Source organism: Micromys minutus, assembly GCF_963924665.1.
Source record: "Micromys minutus genome assembly, chromosome: 9".
NCBI lineage: Eukaryota > Metazoa > Chordata > Mammalia > Rodentia > Muridae > Micromys > Micromys minutus.
In genome coordinates, this window is record NC_137978.1 from 66994327 (window position 1) to 67014184 (window position 19858).

General features: G+C 47.7%; 1 protein-coding gene across 1 annotated transcript in view; it reads left to right on the top strand.

Annotated features, from left to right (window-relative positions):
• CFAP74 (cilia and flagella associated protein 74) overlaps nt 1-19858 on the top strand; it is a gene marked incomplete at both ends in the record, with an annotated part of 50031 nt that overhangs the window by 9469 nt on the left and 20704 nt on the right. The window contains 13 exons of the mRNA XM_080921884.1: nt 70-180; nt 740-842; nt 1832-1989; nt 3012-3219; nt 4395-4553; nt 6117-6290; nt 6848-6966; nt 10516-10582; nt 11172-11261; nt 13348-13512; nt 14505-14640; nt 17421-17500; nt 18238-18360. Of these exons, the coding sequence (XP_080778010.1) occupies nt 70-180; nt 740-842; nt 1832-1989; nt 3012-3219; nt 4395-4553; nt 6117-6290; nt 6848-6966; nt 10516-10582; nt 11172-11261; nt 13348-13512; nt 14505-14640; nt 17421-17500; nt 18238-18360 (1693 nt within the window). The remainder of the gene's footprint in view (nt 1-69; nt 181-739; nt 843-1831; nt 1990-3011; nt 3220-4394; nt 4554-6116; nt 6291-6847; nt 6967-10515; nt 10583-11171; nt 11262-13347; nt 13513-14504; nt 14641-17420; nt 17501-18237; nt 18361-19858) is intronic.

Genomic DNA, 19858 nt, shown 5'->3' on the forward strand with positions numbered 1-19858 from the left:
CAGCAGCACTTTAATATCTGTGACAAGCAAGTATATGTGACATTCCAGTTTCTGCCTGTGTCACGGTAGGAAATCTTTGCACACACAAAAGGAACTGGGGCTGAGACATCAGAAGCTAGTGGAAGATGCCCAGAGAAACCACAGAATCGCAGTGAAGTTCCTGAAAGCCTCTCTGGGAAGGTGGGTTTTCACCTTAAATCTTTCTTCTGTCAATGCCCTTGAGAAATACAGAAATGTGGGGTCCTGGATTTCACTTTGGAATCCTCTAATTGAGTCATTACCTAGTCATCAGAAACAAATATATCTGCAGCTTTGTTTTAAAGTGCTATTTGTACCTGCAAGAGAAGCATGAGACACAATGAAGCCCTAGAGTGCAGAAAACATTCCGAGCCCTGGGACCCACAGGGACAGCCCTGACAGGGAGCCTACCCATTCTCCCTAACACTGTCAGCGTTTATTGTTTCCCTGGTAGAGGTAACCAGCACCTAAGGCTCCTATAACTCTGTAATTGCCAGCATTGCCTGCATACATCCCTGTCAAAAGTGCACATCATGTAGGCATAGTGGCACACACCTTCAGTTCCAGCACTCAGGAGGCAGAGGCAGGCTTATCTCTGAGTCTGAGGCCAGCCTGGTCTACATAGTGAGTCCCAGAACAGCCAGAGTTGTATAGAGAGACCCTGTCACAAAACAAACAGACAAATAAAAATAAAAAGTGAACAAAATGCACATTACTGCAGAGTTCGTGAGCAAGAGCAGAAGGAAGAGATGGAGTCCCGCAAGCACATGCAACAGCGTATGGATGCTGTGCTGGCCCTGAAGAACAACATCACTGCCAGTCGGGTAGGTGAAGCCTCACCTCTAGGCTACTTGGGCCCCAACAGCCTCTCTGTCACATCTAACCAACTGACCACCCCCTGGGTCTTTCTCTTGGGAGCCAGAATTCTGCTATCCTTGGGCTCCTGCCATGAGTCAACCAGCCTGCCTCCACCACAGGCTTTCTACCTGGGCTGAAAACAGGAACCATGGTCCAGCAGAAAGAGAACAACTTATCACTGCTCTGAGAGGGCCTCATCTCAATGGAACAGACGGCACAGAGCTGAGGGCAGTGTGAGGGCCAGCACTAGGGGTCAGACCTGGGTTAGGGAAGAGTGGCCCACATCATGAAACTCACAGGCATGGCAACCAATAGGAGAGGGCCAACATGCATCCCGCTGCCCAGAGTCAACATGCACACACACAGCTGCACAGAGTTAACATGATCACCTCTGCACAAAGGCAACATGCACACAACTACAGAGTCAACATGCACACAACTACACAGAGTCAACGTGCACACAATTGCACAGTCAACATGCTCACCATTGCACAGAGTCAACATGCACACAACTATACAAAGTCAACATGCACACAACTGCACAGAGTCAACATGCACACAACTGCACAGTCAACATGCACACAACTGCACAGAGTCAACATGCACACAACTACACAGTCAACATGCTCACCACTGCACAAAGGCAACATGCACACAACTGCACAGAGTCAACATGCACACAACTACACAGAATCAATTGCACACACAGCTGCAGAAAATCAACATACTCAACACTGCACAGAATTCTAGACCAAGGAGGCCCTGGGCTGTGTGTTAGGTAAAAAACACATGGGAAATTATGGGTGTTTGAAAAATGCCTACCAGGGGACCCATGTATTTCAGCATTGATTTAAAGACATCCATTCAAAGAAAATATCTGAATATGAGTATATGCAAGTTGTGTGTACACATGGGCATATGCTGATACTGTGACTTTAGACTTTCCTATTTCCAGGAAACACTAAAGAAGTTCCAAGCATGGGGACAAAGTAGGGCAAAGCTGGCTAAACAGAAGGCCCTTACAGAGAAAGAAGTGATCCTGGCCCAGGGTGGAGATGCATTCAAGTACCTTTTCCATCAACGCAGGCACCGGGAACTGGAAGCCCAGAAACGGTGAGAACTGAGAGGCTCCTCTCTGGGAAGTGGGCACAGAGAGAGTCAGAAGGCTCAGCACGTATTACCTGAAAGTAGCAAAGCTCATTCCTCCCCAGAGTTTTCCTAGAGAGCAGATGTGGGTTCTGGGAGAGGACCGCAGCACCCTGCCCCCAACTCCCTAGAAAAGAACTCCAGGGAGTTCTGCCATTTGGGGGCTTTATGTAGAGGCTCTTGGTGAGGATAGGACACATCTTTCCTCATTTCTTCTCTTGGCTTCCTGAACTCCTGAGGCCACCTGGAGGAGCCTGGGCTCGTTCCTCACAAGTCACCCAGTCTTTGGTCTCCCTCAGGCTTGGTCCCACAGAGTTTCCAAAGGGGCCTGCCTCACACTTGGACTTTTCCACATTGCACACACCAGCTTCTTGGTGTCTCATTCTGAAGGGCCAAGCCCTTTCTCCCAAGTCCCTGTTCTCTGCTGGTTACTGCATAGGATTTGCTCAGACATTGTCTGCCAGCTTTCTTGCTTCAGGGCATCCTCCTCTTCATAGTGTCTCACACACACACACACACACACACACACACACACACACACACACCCTACAATTGCCACCAGAGTTTTGATGTGTCCCATCAATTTGTCCCGAGGACTCCTCAGCAGCCAGTCTAGAAACTAGGGTTGGGAGGCTCATGAGGGCCAGGGTTTGCTATAGAGACTTGTACAGGGTTTGCTGTAGAGACTTGTAGACTGGGCCGAATGAGACTATTCAAAACTAGACAGGTCAAGTACAGAGCTGGACAGGACAAGGAGGGTTAAGGTGAGGTGAGTGTGAAGTCACACCTCCTGCCACCTTGTTTTTATGAGGTTTATCTGTTCTACTCCCCACGGAGCTTGGAGCTTGCTCAAGACAGGGCATCTTTGCACTAGAGCCCCCTAGGCTGGACCTGAGCTAAGAGGAGTTCCATGCCTAACCCTAGTAGCCATTGGGGGGCCCAGCGGGCAGGTGCTGCTCTGGCTCTCATCTGAGAAGCACCTCCCACAGGGCTTTTGAAGAGGAGCAGAAACTCCGGAAGCAGGAGATTGTAAATCGGATTTTGAAAGAGAAAGCTGAGGAAGAACAAAGGAAAAGGAAACAGCATCCACCCTCTAAAGCCGTAGACCAATGGACCCTGAGAGACAAGACCTGGAAGTACATCTCTGACTTTTGTGAAGGGAAGACCAAGACCGCACTGACCAGCGCTTACCAGCAGATGAGTAGGAAGCTGCCTTTTCAAGCTGAGGTCAGGCACTTGGAGGTAAAGGTGAGAGGACTGAGGGCTCATCTGGGAAGAAAGAGGCTGGCTCAGGTCCCCAGGGCCATGGCCCTGTGAGGCCCTCATGTAATTTCCCCATATTGGCCAATGGTATTGCCGCAGCCCTACAGAGCTGCCTGTCAGTGAGACAGTGGAGGTCCCTCCTCCATCCCTATATACAATGTGGAGACAGCCTCATGTGAAGAGATGTGTGAAGCTAGTCCACCATATACATGGGATCACACCACTGCCAGGCGTTCCAAGTGTCTCCCTGAAAGCCAAGTACTGCGCTCACTCACACCAAAGGCCTGATCTAAGACATTGCCTGTGTAGCCAACATCCCGAGCTGGGGAGACTTGGTTCCACTTTTCCTCTCCTTGAGAGTGTAGTGTAAGAACATTGGTTGTCTCTCGGGCTGCCCGGCCTCTGGAGGATTCCCTGTGTGTTCCGATGCTGCGGCACAAGCTGTTTTCTGTCTCATCTCTCTGGACCAGGTGAACCTCTATCTCTCAGCCACTTCCACTGTGAGACCACCAGGCCTTTTGCAACTGTCCTCCCTTGGGAGCACATTCTACATCCTTCCTGCAACCTCTAATGCCCCTGTCTCACAGCCTTAATCTACTCTATGGTAACACATCCCAGGGTTCACAGTGACCACCTTCCCTCCTCCAGGAGGGAAGGCCCTGGTTTCCCAGAGCAGTCAAAAGAGTCCTGATCCCCCAAGCAGCTCCGACAAAGCCAGCACAGCGTCCTTTCTGAGCACGGCTGCCAGAATGGTAGAGAAGATCACAAGCGTCCACAACTCACACTATTTTCCCATGAACAAGACTTTGCAGTGGCCTCTGCTAAACACTATAGGAAGGCATTTGATAATCCGGAGACATTTGTGTTGTATTTTAAATAGAAAAGTTACAAGGATTTGTGAGTATACAGCTGTCTCTATAAAGAACAGAAGAACTGGAAGAACCATGTGAGGTTGTCAGGCCGAGTCCCCAGCAGGCGTGCACGGGGGTGGTTTCTACCATCAGGCTCCACACTTACAGACTGTGATGAGTGTGTGCTGACCTACTCAGCTGCACACTGTCCATCTGCTCTGTAATGCGTGTCTTACTGCATTGCTCTTCTGCTGGCAGGACAGTGAGATGGCATTATACCCCAAGCCTTTGCCTATAATGAAAGCCATCTCCAGTGAGTCTGTGCAGGTGGACCTGGGAATCGTCAGTACAGAGGACGAGGTCCTGGCTGAACCAGACATCCCAGGGCTCTGGAGCAAAGAGCACCAGTTATACCAGGTAACAGCTTTCCTCTGTCAGGTCCTTAGCTGTAGTTACCCTGAGCCACACTGAGGTTCCAGATTCCAAGGTGTCATTGCCCACCTTCATGCCTTCAAATTCTAGGTCCTTCTCCCCTTTCCATAATGTCTAAGAAAAATGGCCTGTGTCAGGCAGTGATGGCACATGCCTTTAACAGAGGCAGCAGCACGCAGATCTCTGAGATCAAGGCCAACCTGGTCTACAGAGCAAGTTCTAGTATACAGAAAACCCCTTTCTCAAAAAACCAAGACAGGCAGACAGACAGGGAGGCAGACACACACACACACACAGAGAGAGAGAGAGAGACAGACAGACAGACAAACAGACAGAGACAGAGACAGAGACAGAGAGACAGAGAGAACTAGGATGTGCATGATGAACCCACACTCCTAGCCCCTTCTCACTGTGGCTCAGGGCTCAGCCAAATACTACAGCACATAGCCTGGAGCAACAACAGTGCCAGAAGGCTCCAAAAAATGGGCTTGTATTGCTCTGCTTACTACCGAGAAAACATTCCTTTCTAAAAAGTATTTGTGTGTGTGTGTGTGTGTGTGTGTGTGTGTGTGTATGTGAGTGTGTGTGTGTGTGTGTGTGAATATGTGTGTGTGTGTGTGTGTGTGTGTGTGTATGTACCCACAAGCACTCAAGGAGACCAGCGGTATCAACATTTCTTGTAACTAGAATTACAGGAAGTTGTAAGCTGCCAGATATAGGTGCTAGGGATCAGATTAGGGTTTGTGAAAGAGCAGATAGCAGTCTTAACCGCTGAGCCATCTCTCTGATCCAAGAAAACTTACTTCAATAAATCCATGAGTTCAAACTTCCTTTAATTGCCATTTTCAAGAAACATGCCTCACATAGATGCTGGTTCTCTGGATTACAGTTTATAAGGGGTGCAGGCTTATGTGCAGCCCCATCCCCAAGCAGAATCCTCACAGCTTCTGTAAACATTAGTTAACATCACTACCAGAACAAAGAGATTTAATTCTCCTGCTTCTAGGGAAAAAGTGAAGAAGGCAGGCCAGGTTAGCTATTCCATTTAAATTCAGAGGAAAGGCAGTGGCCTAGGCAGGTACTAGGCACTCTTCACCCTGGAGAATCGGAGAAATCCAGCCAGTGACCTGGATACCCAGGGTCTCAGGCAGATTTCACACAGATGTCAACGGGGAAATTGGATTACACTTTTTCCAATTGCTAACATTAGTGAGATTGCCTTATTTGCACTAACATTGCCATTCAAGAAAACTGTGTCCTGCAGAATTCCCCAGAAGTCTTCTTTTGCCCTGACTCAACAATCTAGAACAGTCGTTTCTGCTGTTACTTCCCAAAGAGTCTTACATAGTTCTGCTTTGGCCCTTTTCTCTTTCTGTCACTCCCTCCCTCTTTCCCCCCCCCCCCCCCCCGTGTGCATCTCTCTCAGGCTGGGGCCCTTCAGAGCAGTCTCCTGGGTGCAAGCTCTTCCTTCCTTGCCAGGTTAGGTCCTGCACCTTGTTCACTATTAGGCTTGGAATAAGCCGGGACCTCTGTCTGTCTGAACCCAAGGTGCCCAAGGAGGACATGGAACGAAAACCCGTGGGCGGAAGTAAGATGGAAAAGGATATCCTGGCTCGGACTATGGACAAGCTGCGCAGTGGGGTGGTCCAGAAGCAGGTGGCATCTGGGCGGGAGTTCAAGGGTCGCCCATTCAACAGCAAGCCTGAGGTCATCCACTTCAAGGTGAGCCTTGAGGGGTGGTCAGGAAAGCAACCCTGTTGTCCCTCTCCTGCCTCTGATGTGTTCTGTTTTGACATTGGAAAAGCCAGAAAAGTCTTCAGCTCTGGGGCTAGTGTACAGCATTGAGTGACAGTCTACGGAACAGGAAGCACCTAGGCATTCCCTAATAGGGACCCTGACTTCTCAGAAGGAAAATAACAGGATAATTACCTGTTAGGCCCCTTTTGTTTGGCAAATCCTAACTTCTCATGAGGTGGCCCCAAGAACCCAGCACCCACCACCAGCTGGCTGGTATTAGCATTTATAGAAGGGAAGACTGTTCCACCCAATCAGTCCCCCCACAAAACTCATATCCTGCTGAGGAGAAAGTTCTCATGAGGCAGGCCTTTCCCTGTCTTTCTCAGACCTCAAGGTGGGCATCATGACCCAAGGGAAACCTTTTCTACCTCAGGATCCTTAACCTCTCCTGAGTCAACATCAGGGCAGACCCCTCTTCCCATGACCATGTCTTGAATTCTTCTGAAGGACTTGGAGTCATCATGTCCCCTCTATCTCTACAGGACTTTGATATTGGCAAAGTGTACAAGAAGAAAATCACACTGATAAATGCCACTTACACAATCAACTATTGCAAGCTGGTGGGTGTGGAGGAGAACCTGAAGGACTTCATCCATATCGAGTAAGTCTTTTGGAGTTTGGGCATGAGACCGTGGGCCAGCTTGCCTTAAAGAACTGGAGAGGTCACAAAAAACAGCCCAGTTCCCCTGAACACATGGCCAAGCTTTCAGAGGGGCTGCCTAAGTCTGCTAACACTTGCGCTGTGTGTTCTGTCCGGCCTGTAGGAGTCCCCTTTGGCAGCTGGCAGGCTTTCACACTGTGAATATTTACATTTTTCTCCTTATGCTAGTGTTTCACTTTTCTTCTCCTCAGACTCTTCTGGTGGACATGCTGTCACCTCTTTGCGAGCTTTTTAGGTGTGTGTTTTGTGGTTCCCTTTGATGCTTGCTGCTTCTCCAGTCTGCACCGCCCTTCCCAACTCCACCTTGCAATGGTTTTTTTTTTTCCTATGTTTTCCTTTTCTCTTTTTGTTGGCTTTGAAAGGGTCTTGCTTGGCTGATCCTGTATTCATCATGTAGTCCAGGCTGCCCTCAAACCTGCAACCCTCCTGCTTCTGTTCCCAGATAGCAGACGCTACAGGTGTGTTTCATGGTATCCAGCTTATAGGCAGGTCGGCTCACAGCTCAAGCATGTGTGATATACAATTTCTAAAATGGGAACTCCTCTGCTCAGGGTGGAAAAAGTATCTTAATTTGACTGGTATTTGACCTCAGAGGCTTACTGCCTCCATCTGCTAACCTTAGCCTAGTTCTGGAAGCTTCTAACTTCCATGCAATCTTATCTAGGCCTGGAATGGTTTTAGCCTGAGACTTACAGCTGAATAAGCTCACCCTGTCTCTTCTAGCTCTGTCTGAACTCTGGCTCAAACTCCTTTCCATGCTGACTGATTCAAACTGACTCCTTTCGCTTCTGACTGAATTGCTCTACTTGGCCTCATACTAACTTTGGCAATATGTTCTTATCTTCTGGCTACTTCTGATTCTCTGGCTTGTTTTGTCTTTACCTGTGTCTGGCTCCCTCCCTCCCCCCCCCTCTTTCTCTCTCTCTCTCTCTCTGCAACCTGCCTCTGTACAACTGTCCTAGTAAAACTTCCATCTCCCCTCCTCCTTTTCTGCACTGCTCTCTCTTAAGTAGTATGTCTTTCTCTCTGTTCTCATGAGACCTGGGCATATCCTGTTCTGTCAAATCTTTCTCTGACTTGTCACTTTGTCTGCTTCTCAACTGGACATCACTTTCAAACATGGGTGCTTCCTTCTACAAACTAACTTTACCTTCATTGTTTGAGATTAAAGGTGTACACTAAGGGTGAGTCTGTATTCCAGCTAGAGTAGCCATGTTACTGTATTAAAATCCCTCTACATCAGGGGTTCCTTACAGGACATCTTCATGGGGCTACTCTTGGGGACTACATTGCTGTGTCGTGTCTTCATGGGCAGCACTGGCTGACAGAGCTTTGATAGGTTCTTCCCACCTGAGAGGTGCTGTTTTCTTGGAAACTGAGTGGAAGTGGCCAGAAGGATCTTTGGTTCTCTGCTCCCTCTTTCTGGCAATTTGCAGAATCTCCTAGCTATTGCTAAAAAATTGTTTATTCTACCCACTGTGTTCATTTGAGACTAGAGATTCTCTGTCTTTTAGCATGATGAGTCACTTGCTTCTGTCAGCCTGTATGGTTTCTGAAGAGTGTATGGAGGACCCAAGTTAGGTGGTCACCATTACCTCAACCACCACAAAGCCCTCCTTCCCAGGCCAGGATTAAAGATTCTCTTCATTTCTGTCTTCTGATTTCCTTTGTTGTTGTAGTAGCTGTGTCTGTCCAATGTTCCTCAGTTTCCCCTGGCTACATTGAAATCCCCGGCCCTGTGTCCTGGAGCCCCTACTGCAGCATGCCTGCATTGCTTGATTCTCTTTAGACTCATTGTATGTCCTGGATCTGAGTTTCATATCTCTGAGCAGCTCTAGAAATATCTTATCCCTGGCCCACCAATATCTCCTCTTCCTGTTTGCCACCTCTCCCATGACTCTCTCTGCCCTGTTCCTGCTCCTCCCATGCAAAGCCTTCCCATTCCAGCTTCCCTGTCCTGAAGGCACCTGCTTCACACTCTGCCTATTCAGGGAGTGTGTGTGATGTCCCCAGCTTACTGGTCGTTTCAGCTGCGTCTAGCTGGCTGCAGAAACTGCTGACTGTGTGTCTTTTTTCAGTACTTTCTCATTTCTAAAAATTCCTAGTTCTTTTTCAGATGAGCTGGCATTTCTTAACAGTGTCCTTTTCTTTCCCTCCTGCCCATAACTCTCTATCTTATGACTTTACTGTTTTACCACATGCCTTTTAGAAACTCCACTCAATCATGCAACTCCACTCAATCATGCAACACTCAATTTCAGTGCCTTGCTGTGTACAGTCTCAAGGGTTTGGTCCTGCTTCTCACTGCACTTATTCATGAACACCCCACATGTATGTAGCTCAGATTCATACCACTTAGTCACTAGGATGAGAGCCCCAGGGGTCTTCCTGTCCCTGACTCCCCAGTGCTGTGGTTACAAGCACATATCCTCACATACCTGGCTTTTTTTTCTGGAGCTCTGGGATTGAACTAAGGTCTGCATGCTTGCAGCGCAGGCAGTTTATTGACTAAGATACTTCTCCAGCACCCAGACAAAGAGACATTTTTATATTAAGTCTTTGCATGTTTCCAAGCCAAGCCAACTATGTCAAATTCAACATTGTAGAACTATGCCCGACATTAGGCATTTTCTAGGAAGACCTTTCCCCCACCCAGGATTCGGATCAACAAACTGGTTCCCTCTCGTTTCCCAGCAGTTGGGGCTGTTTTACTGGATGGCTGGACTTACAGCTCTTCACCTCATGTCGCTGTTAGAATTCAACATCCTTGGTTCAAGGCCAGTTGTGTGTCCCCAGGGTAGTCACAGCCCACAGCTCCATCCTTCTGGAGTTGACTTTTGGGAGTGTACCTCATTCAATGTGCTGGCTCCCTCACTGGACAGATATCTGAAGATTTCCTGAGTCTCCTGTTCTGTCAGAAGGGAGCACAGCAGACCTGGGGCTGCTAACTTGCCAATGCATCCAGGCAGAGGCGTTGTCTCAGCTCAGGTTTCTACTACTGGGGTAAAACATGGTGAGCAACAGCAAGTTGTGGAGGAAAGGTTTATTTGGCTTACACTTCCACATCATAGTTCATGATCAAGGAAATCAGGACAGGTACTCAAACAGGAGAAACCTAAAGGCACAAGATGATGTAGAGGCCATGGAAGGATGCTGCTTGCTGGCTTGCTCATCATGGCTTTCTTAGCCTGCTTTCTTATAGAACCCAGGACCACAGCCCAGGGGTGGCACCACCCACAATAGGCTAGGGCCTCCCACATCAATCACTAATTAATAAAATGTTATACAGGCTTGCTTGTAGCCAGATCTTATGGAGGCTTTTTCTCAATTGAGGTTTCTATCTCTCAGATAACTCTACCCTGTGTTAATTTGACATAAAACTGGCCAGCACAGGTGTGGTACCTGGAACAGTCAAAAGACTCAGCTGAGTATGTAGTGAGTATCCCCTTTCCACAATGACTCATGTGCTGTGAATCCCTGTTCCTGCAGCTTTGATCCCCCTGGTCCCATGTCAGCTGGCATGTCCTGTGAAGTCCTTGTCACCTTCAAACCTATGGTAAGTAAAAAGGTCACAAGGGGTGCTTGTTTTTTCTAGCTTAACATCATCAACAACAACAACAAAATTTAGCATCATTCTGTGATGCTGGTGGAATAAAGTTTGCCAGAAGGTTTGATCTGACCTGAGAGACTCTGATAGGCTGTGACATGTCTTTCTTCAGGACTTGCTTATGTGGAGCACTTTGGGACTCTTCCCCTGGGGCTCCACTAGACAAGTAGCAGGCAAGTTTAGACATGATTATACAAGTGTTGACTGGGTAACTGTGACATCATAGGTATCAGGTTATACAAATGTTGACTGGGTAACTGTAACATCATAGGTATCAAGTTATACAAATGTTGACTGGGTAATTGTGACATCATAGGTATCAGGTTATACAGGGGTTGCCTGGGTAACTGTGACATCATAGGTATCAGGTTATACAGGGGCTGCCTGGGAAACTGTGACATCATAGGTATCAGGCTATACAGGGGCTGCCTGGGTAACTGTGACGTCATAGGTATCATGTTATACAGAGGCTGCCTGGGTAACTGTGACATCATAGATGTCATAGCCATGGTAACTAGGATTGCTTTGTTTTTTTTAGATAAATAAAGATCTGGAAGGAAATGTCTCATTTTTGGCTCAGACGGGCGGCTTTTCTGTTCCACTGAAATGTTCAACAAAAAAATGTTCTGTAAGTTTCAATTCCCTGAATCTCTCTGTAGGGTGAGGGTCTTGGAGTGCTGAGGACATGAGGCCAGAGCTCCACCACAGAGGTATATCTACCTCTATCTATAGACAGGGTCTCACTGTGCATCTCTGGATGTCCTTGAACTCACTGTGTAGACCAGGCTGGCCTCAAACTCAGAGAACTTCACCTGCCTCTACCTCCTTAGTGCTGGCATTAAAGATGTGTACCACCACTACTGGCTTCCAGATATTTTTATTGTGAGTAAATTACCAAACCTAATGAAAAACAGAATCATGCAGTGAATTTCCATAAGCTCACTGCCAACATCAGAGAGTTTTCAACACTGTCACATTGGCTTCATCTATACACAACTTATTGTTGTAGGACTGCTCCAAGCAAATTACGGCTATCAGACTCAACACCCTTAATAAGCACAGAGCCCACCATACCATCATTTTTTTCCAGTGACACTGATTGGCATGCAGACTGTGTTTGTGACAGACTGCAGTGTATCTTTAGTCCCACACAGGTTTATAAGCCTGTCACAGGTTACTGTGACCTGACTAACATGGGCTGAGCGGGGTTAGGGGACGCTGCTGGGGCCACTCACCGTGGCCTTCTGAGTAGCATCTTGCCTCCATCTAGCATGGAGTCCTCATGTAGAAATCAAAGCCAGCAGTACCAACAGATGTCTTCTTCACCTGTTCACATCTCCCAGTGATTTACTGGCCAAACCAAGGCACACATACAAGTTCAAAACCAGTGGGGAAGGGAGAAGGCTTCTCTGATGTGACAGGTAGAAGAAAGGGGGGAGAACTGAGGTGAGAGTCTACGTGACACCAGTAGGACTTACACAACTCCTGACTAAACAATGCTCCATCCATCACAAAAGCATCACTGTCTCCACACTGCCCATTACAGAGCAGTTACTTCTGATGCACTGAGATTACATTTGATGTCTTTTGACCTAGAGTAGCAGCCCTCTTTCAGTGCTGAGTCATAGGGCCTTACTCAGCCAACTCTCCAGAACACCATGCATTTGTATGACTGCCCCTGTTATCTGTCCCCTGTGTTCCTTTAAATTAGGTACTAGATCAAATTAGATTTTAAAGCGATTTTATTTTTAAGTAAAGAAGGATTTATTCTGGCTCATGGTCTGAGGAGATGGACCCTAATGTTGGGGAAACCATGGCCACAGGAGACAGGTAGCTGGTCACACTGTATCCTTGTTGCTCTCACAGATGTCCCTAGCACCCACGTGGTGGCTCATAAGCATCTGTAAGTCCAGTTCCAGGAGATCCTATGCCTTCCTCTGAACTCCTCAGGATGCATGTGCACACACAAATAAAACAAAAGTAGTTATAAAGATAGCTTTTGTTGAGTTTGGGTTTTGGCACTTCCCTACATGTATGGAGTACTTTGGGATTACTTGAGGTCCCTCCCTCTACTTTCCCTCCCACCTTTACTCCTCTCTCCTCCCTAAAAGTAAGAAGCATTTTTAGGAAGCTGGTGCTATGTGCATCATGTGTCCCACACTCCCTCCTGCCGCATGCCAAGTTCCCATCAAAGACACTGAGGCCCACCTATACAGGAGGAGCTCTCAGGGTAGATATAGTAAGAGGGACAGCAGGAATGACACAATCCCAGGCCCCATACCTGCTGTACAGCTTACCTCAGCCAGGAGTGACAGTTCACTACTCCCAGACTCCCTCTTCCAATTGCTGTCTCAATCGGGGAGCTGCTGGTCTGACTTTCTTAAAAGCAGACTCAGGATGCCCAAGCCGTCCTGGTTACTATATGAGTCTGTGACTTCTTAAGTGGGCAGTGTCCCTGATGTACAGTGCACAGAGGCCCATGAAACCCCTCCTGTCCTGACTGGAGTCGAATGCAGGTGTTCCTGTGAAGGACTAGAGTCAGGTTTCCTCTGGCTTCTTGGGACTGCATCTGATATTTCAGGAGAGAAAACCTTCTCCTAATGAGACAGTGGGTCCTCTGGGCCATGATTCCTGTAAGGACCTATCCTTCCTTTGTGACTGAGGAGTCTAGGGATCCAGCCAGCCTAGAGGCTTACACTTGTGTTCTTTGGCAGCTGTCCCTTGACATGGATCTCATTGAGTTTGGGAGCTATGTGGTGGGTGAGACCACATCCCGCTTCATCACACTGACCAATGTCGGGGGCCTGGGCACCAAATTCAAGTTTCTTCTCGATTCTGAGTTCTATGAGATGGATGAGTCCCAGCCCGTCATGAAAATAGTGAGTGTCCCGTCTGCTTCTGACCAGCAGCCGTGGTCACCATGGGTGTCTGTGGTTCTGCTTATCCGAGGACCGGGTGGGAAGCCTCCCAGCCATGTGTACAACCTCACAAGTATCCCAGCCAGGAGCACAATCTCACAACGTACAAAAATGGGTGAGCAAAGAAGGCTGTCAGCAAATCAGTGGCAGAGGAAAGGAAAATGTTAGGATAGCCTCCCTCAAGTCAGTGAGAGCAAAATGTCTCCCTGAGAGACCATGGCTACCCATCCTCCCAAGGCATGAAAAGAACCTTTTGCCTTTTTCTAAGACGACTGTGCTGGGACTGTAGTGAACAGCAGCAGCCTGAGGCGGGGGCAGTCATACTCCAGAAATGAGTTCACCGTGCTCATGGATTGTGGAGAAGGTGAACAGAAGGAGGTGTGCCTTTCCCTGGATGCTCCTAAAAGAGTTGAGCATTCTTTTGAGAAGCATGGAACAATCCTGCTGTCTCTGTTCAGGTGCTCCAACAAAGACCTCAGAAAGAATCTCACCCCAAGAGATGGCAGGGAAAATAGGGCACCTGTGGCCAAAGTGGGATGAACACAAGCTGCTGTGGGGGGAGGAAGCAGGGAGCAGGGCAGATGGAACGGGGAGACTGGGAACAGGCTTGCTTCGGGCAGGGAGATGGGGTTGCTTAGGAGGCTTCTGGGCATCCAGAAGCTCTGCCTCCAACCACCTGGACAAAGGATAGTCAGCCCAACCCAGGCGAGAGCAGAGCTCTGGACAAATGACCAAGTAAAGAGGGCAGACTCGGCTGCTCCCCTCGGGGTGGGCCTATGATGGAACATGGATGCTAATGGCAGAGAGAAGCCAGCTCAGCCAAGATAGTCATTCTTAGCCTAGGCAAGCTGATGCTGTGGCCTAATGACCCTGGGGACAGACACACTTGTATCTTCTCCTGGGACAAGGCATCTGCAGAGCTGAACGGGTGAAGACACTAACCTTCCTTCCAGAGCAGCCTCCTCACCTATGAGGACAAAAGTCTGTATGAGAAGATCATAAACAGTTTCTCTGAGCAACAGCTTGAAGTCAATGAGTTCTCCCCAGTGGACCTCCAGAGCCAAAAAGGGTCGGAGAAGCAGTTGGATGGTAAGTACTAGGAAACTCGTTAGGGCCACACCTTGTAAGTAAGAGGCACAGGCAACAGAAAGGGCTGTCAGGGGCACAAGGGCCTCCCAAAGACCAGCTGTGCAGGAGGCACCCTTAGCACAGCCACCACAGTATCTCTGGTCAACCAAAAGGGCCAGAGTCTCAACTAAAGTTTTAACTAAAGGCCTATGGCCCAAATGGTGCTGAGGGTCAAAGTGCAGAGTTTTCCTGGGGCTTCGGTTATGAGGCAGGAAATATAAAAAGCACTCTGATGTTCAAACATGCACTGGTGTAGTGTGCATTGAAATTAACAGCATCAACAAGAAGCCCCAGCTTTGGACAGTCAGGCTGGTCACAGGGTGTGCAGGTTTGAGGGCTTTGAACCCTGCCTAACCCTGATAACAATGGTGTTTATCAGGGCAACCAGGCTCTGAGGAGGGTTCTTAGTTTACACTGCACAGAGGTATTGATAATATACAGGGACAGATACTTTAAATTTTAACAAGTGCACTGTAACTGTCTTCAGACACAATGAAAGAACATCAGATCTCATTACAGATGGTTGTGAGCCACTATGTGGTTGCTGGGAATTGAACTCAGGACCTCTGGAAGAGCAGTTAGTACTCTTAACCGCTGAGCCATCTTTCCAGCCCAGGGATGGTTTTTAAAAAGTGAACAATCCCAGTGCTGAGTGAAAAAACAAGTGCCTTGTCAAGGCACCGGTCCTTACTGTAAGGCAGCCTGCTGGCCACCCTGTGACCCTGTGACCCTGTAACCCTGCCCAGACTTGCCTCATCATTTTTTTCTTTTCTCCCTCCCTTCCTTTTCTTCCTTTCCTTCCTTCCTTCTTGTTTTGTTTTGTTGGGGTTTTTTTATCTTTCAAAACAGGTTTCTCTTTGCAGCTCTGGCTGTCCTGGAGCTCACATTGCAGACCAGGCTGGCCTTGAACTCAGAGATCCTCCTGCCAATGCCTCCCGAGTGCTGGGGCTAAAGACATGTGCCATAACTGCCCAGCTGTAGTTTTTAAGATGTCCAAACGTACCAGTTGTTCTGGCTATGCGTGTGCCCTGTGAGCCATCGTTCCTGTGCCAATGTCACACAGCTGTGACACATGCATCTTACAATTAAGTCAGTAGTCTATTTCAATTTTTAAAAAGTTGTATTGAGGAGTTTCTCTCGGTTACCGTAGTCCAAGCACCACTCATTTCGAGGGATTGTCACTTAAGCCTCAAAGCCACAAGCACTTAAAACCCACGAGTCTCCAGCAGATCAGTCACCCTTAGCTTACCCCGTCTCTACCCTGGCCGTGCTCTCTCACTGTGAGACTGAAGGAGACTTACTTCTCCATATCCTGTGTGTGTGATGACCCGACCTTTGCATACCTTCTTCTTACATGCCTTCGCTGCGTTCTTTTTATCGTTCTCAGCAGCAGGAAATGGTGTGTGTGAGGGTCTTCCTGCCATCTCTCTGTTCAGTCCTTACATGGATATAATTCTCATTCCAGGAAGAAGCAGGTCATCAACTTTACCTGGATCAGCAAAGGGGTCAAACAAGGAAAGGACTGGATTGGGAATGCACTTCCTTTATGGAAATTGGCTGTAGACAGGTGGGAACTCGGGGTGAGACATCAATAGAGAAGCAGCCAAATCCTCAGCACTGGCTCATTCAAATTAGCTTTTTTATGTGGCACAAAGCAGGGACTAAGTCTCAGTGTCTGTGAGGCTAGCCTCTTGTTCTTGAAACTTTCTGAAATATATGTTTGAGCTGGGCAGAGGTGGCAAACACTTTTAATCCTAGCATTCAGGAGACAGAGGCACATGGATCTCTGAGTTCAAGGCTAGCCAAGGTTACACAGAGAGACCCTGTCTCAAAAACAAACAAACAAAAAAATACATGTTTGGATGGATGGGTTATTTCTGCTAGGAATCTATTGACTAAGCAGGAATGTACTTTAGGCTCTCTTTTCTGACTAGTTGATCAATTTATCTTATACTAATATACTTTTTTGATTATCTTTTTTTTTTCCCCCAAAGGAGTTGCTTGCGTTGTATTGGTTCCTTGTGTTACCAGATACATGTCAGAATTCCAGCCCTAGCCACACCCTCTTTGATGGATGACCCCCCTCCTCTGGGGGGGGGGGTCTCTCATCTGTCCAGAGCCAGACTTAAGCCCATAACCTCCAGGTACCTGTTGTCTAGTGCACACACACACACACACAAACACACACACACACACACAGCCAGACATGTTGGTATATTGATACATTATCTATACTTCCAGCACCTAGGAGATAGAGGCCAAAGGATCAGGAGCTGCAGGTCATTGAGTTCACCCCTTGGCTAAGGCAGACCTTAAAAAAAGATGAAAAGAAGGCTGGACGTGGTGGCACAAACCCTAAATCCCAGTTCTCAGGAAACAGAGGCAGGTAGATCTCAGTGAGTTTGAGGCCAGCCTAGTCTTCAAACAAATGGAGTCCAGGACAGCCAGGGATACACAAAAACACCCTGTTTTGAGAAAGCAAAATCAAAAATAAAGAAAAGAAGCCTGGAACGTATATAATAGGTCAATGAACATAAGTTATAAATATGTCTTCAGTTTGAAAATAATATCTTGGCATTTTGAGTCTTTAACCCATAAGGATGGTGGCCCGGTGGGTCACATGATCTTTATTTTCCTTAGCAGTGCCTCAGAATTTGCAGCAAGAAAGTCTTATGCATTTCTAGCATATTCAATCTGATGATCTTTGACTAATTATTGATATTGGCTTCTATGTCTTCCAGAAACAGAGGTCACCACAGCTGCAGTCAGTGCTATGACCATGATTCCCAGCGAAGAGCAGACAGAGATCACCCTGAGGGAGGTCAGTCCACCTGCCCCACCAGGTAGCAGCTCACCTTCTTCCAGCCCTAGCCACACCCTCTTTGATGAATGACCCCCCTCCTCTGGGAGGGGTCTCCCATCTGTCCAGAGCCAGACTTAAGCCCACAACCTCCAGGAAACCTGTTGTCTAGTACCAAGGCATCCCCTCCCCATGTCGAGTGTAGGTAGGACCAGAGCAGTGGGGACAGTTTTCTGTGTGTGGTCCAGCTTAGAGAGAAAACCAACAATGAGCTGAAATGTGAAGGAAGATGCAGAGAAAGGTTCAGGCTGCCTTCCCTGTCCCACTCCAAGTGAACTATGAACCTTAGAATCAGGGATGGGATCTTTGAAGCTCCAGAAGCCTGGAGGTAAGGTAGAGTGGTAGGGAATTGTGTGTCCTGTTCACAAGATAGAAAATGCAGCCATCTTCTATCTAGCTCTTCCTGAGTCTAATGCTGGTGAAAAGGGTGTGGCCTGTGGATGGGGGGTGAGGGTGTGGGGAAAGCACACAGGTGACTCACTGCTGAGTCTGTTGGGACTCCACAGCTGTTAGCACTCAATATCAGAGACAGCCTTAAAACCAATAATACCTGTATGTGACCAAATGGACACCCTAAGGACATGGCCCTGCTGCACCCATCCATGCCGTGGTAGCAAGCATAAGGGTTAGTGGGAAACACCCCAATAAAAACCGTGATGCCTACGTTCTGACCCCATGGCACTCCTCCTCTTACTCAGGTAACAGAGGGGGAAATTGGTCCCTTCAGTTCCATCAAAGTGCCCATTACCTTCACCCCAGTTATCCCAGGAGAGGTGCATACTAAGTTCAAGGTGGTGTTTAAGGATCCACAGAGTCCAACGGTGAGTACCCCTGCTGCTACCTGATGTAACTGATCCCCACAGCTACAGCTACATCAGAGAGCTGTTTTTGATAAAGTATGTGAGGTTTTCACTTGCTCTTTAGTGGGTGGCACAGACAGCTGACACCTCAGCTAGTAACACATTCGTGTTCAGATGCTCACCTGTACAAACTACTTTGCTTTTTTTCCTTTCTGTCCTTTCTTCCACCTCTTTTAAAGTATACTGGAGATAAAACTCAGAACCTTGAGCAAACGCTCTGCCAGTGAGCCTCACCTCAAGCTCTAGCACATACTCTTGTTTGCAAGTTTTGCATGTATTTGGCGCACATGCCTGTGAGTGAGTGTTTATGTATATGGTCATACATGTGTGTACAGATGTGCGTTGTACTGGGCCTCATCCTTGATCGATATCCACTTTACATTTTGAGACAAGGACTCTCATTTGAACCAGAGCACACTGATGCAGCTGGCCTAGCTTGTCACCTTGCTCAAGATGTCCCTTATCTTCTGCATTCTGGGATTACAGGAGGGCCACCATGCCCACTAGGCTTCTCTGTGAGTGCTGGGAACTCAGACTCTAGCCTGATGCTTACACAGCCAGTACCTTCACCTGTTGAGCTGTTTCTCCAGCTCCCCTAATCCACTACACTTAATTATTAGAAATGTGTTTCTTAATTTATAATCTTATAGATTTACTAAATTATGATCAGAGAAGATGATCGATTGGTTAATGTGAATTCCTCAAGGATTGGTAATAAAGCAATTTCAGGGGCTGACGAGGTGGCTCACTGGTTTAAAACGCTGATTGTTCTTGTAGAAGACCCAGGTTTGAATCCCAGCCCCCACCCCTTCCCACATGGTGGTTCACAACCATCTATAACTCTAGTTCCAGGGTATCTGACGCCCTCTTCTGGCCTTCATAGGCACCGCATGCACATTGGTGCACAGACATACATGGAGGAAGCACACCCATACACATTACATAAAGATCAATAATTAAATAATTAAACCAATAATTAAACCAGGCAGTGGTGGCTCACACCATGACACCAGATTTCTGTGAGTCGGAGGCCAGCCTGACCTACAGAGTGAGTCCAGGACAGTCAGGACTACACAGAGGAACCCTGTCTGGAGGGAAAAAAATCATGAAAAATGAACAACTCTCTACTGAATGACCACTGGGTCAAGTCAGAAAGAAAGAAAGAAACTAAAGACAATGAAAGCGGTGCAAGTGGAAAGCTGACAGCACTAAGGGCCTCCATAATGAACCTGGAGAGATCTCATACTAGCAACTCAACAGCACACCTGAAACAAGCAAACACACCCAGAGGAGTAGACTGCAAGAAACAATCCCACTGAGGGCTGAATTCAAAGACAGCAAGACAAAGATTCAATGAAATAAAGAGCTGGTTCTTTGAGAAAATTCACAAGATAAACAAACCCAAACTAACCAAAAGACAGAGGAACGGTGTCCAGCTCCATCTTACTTCTCCTCCTCT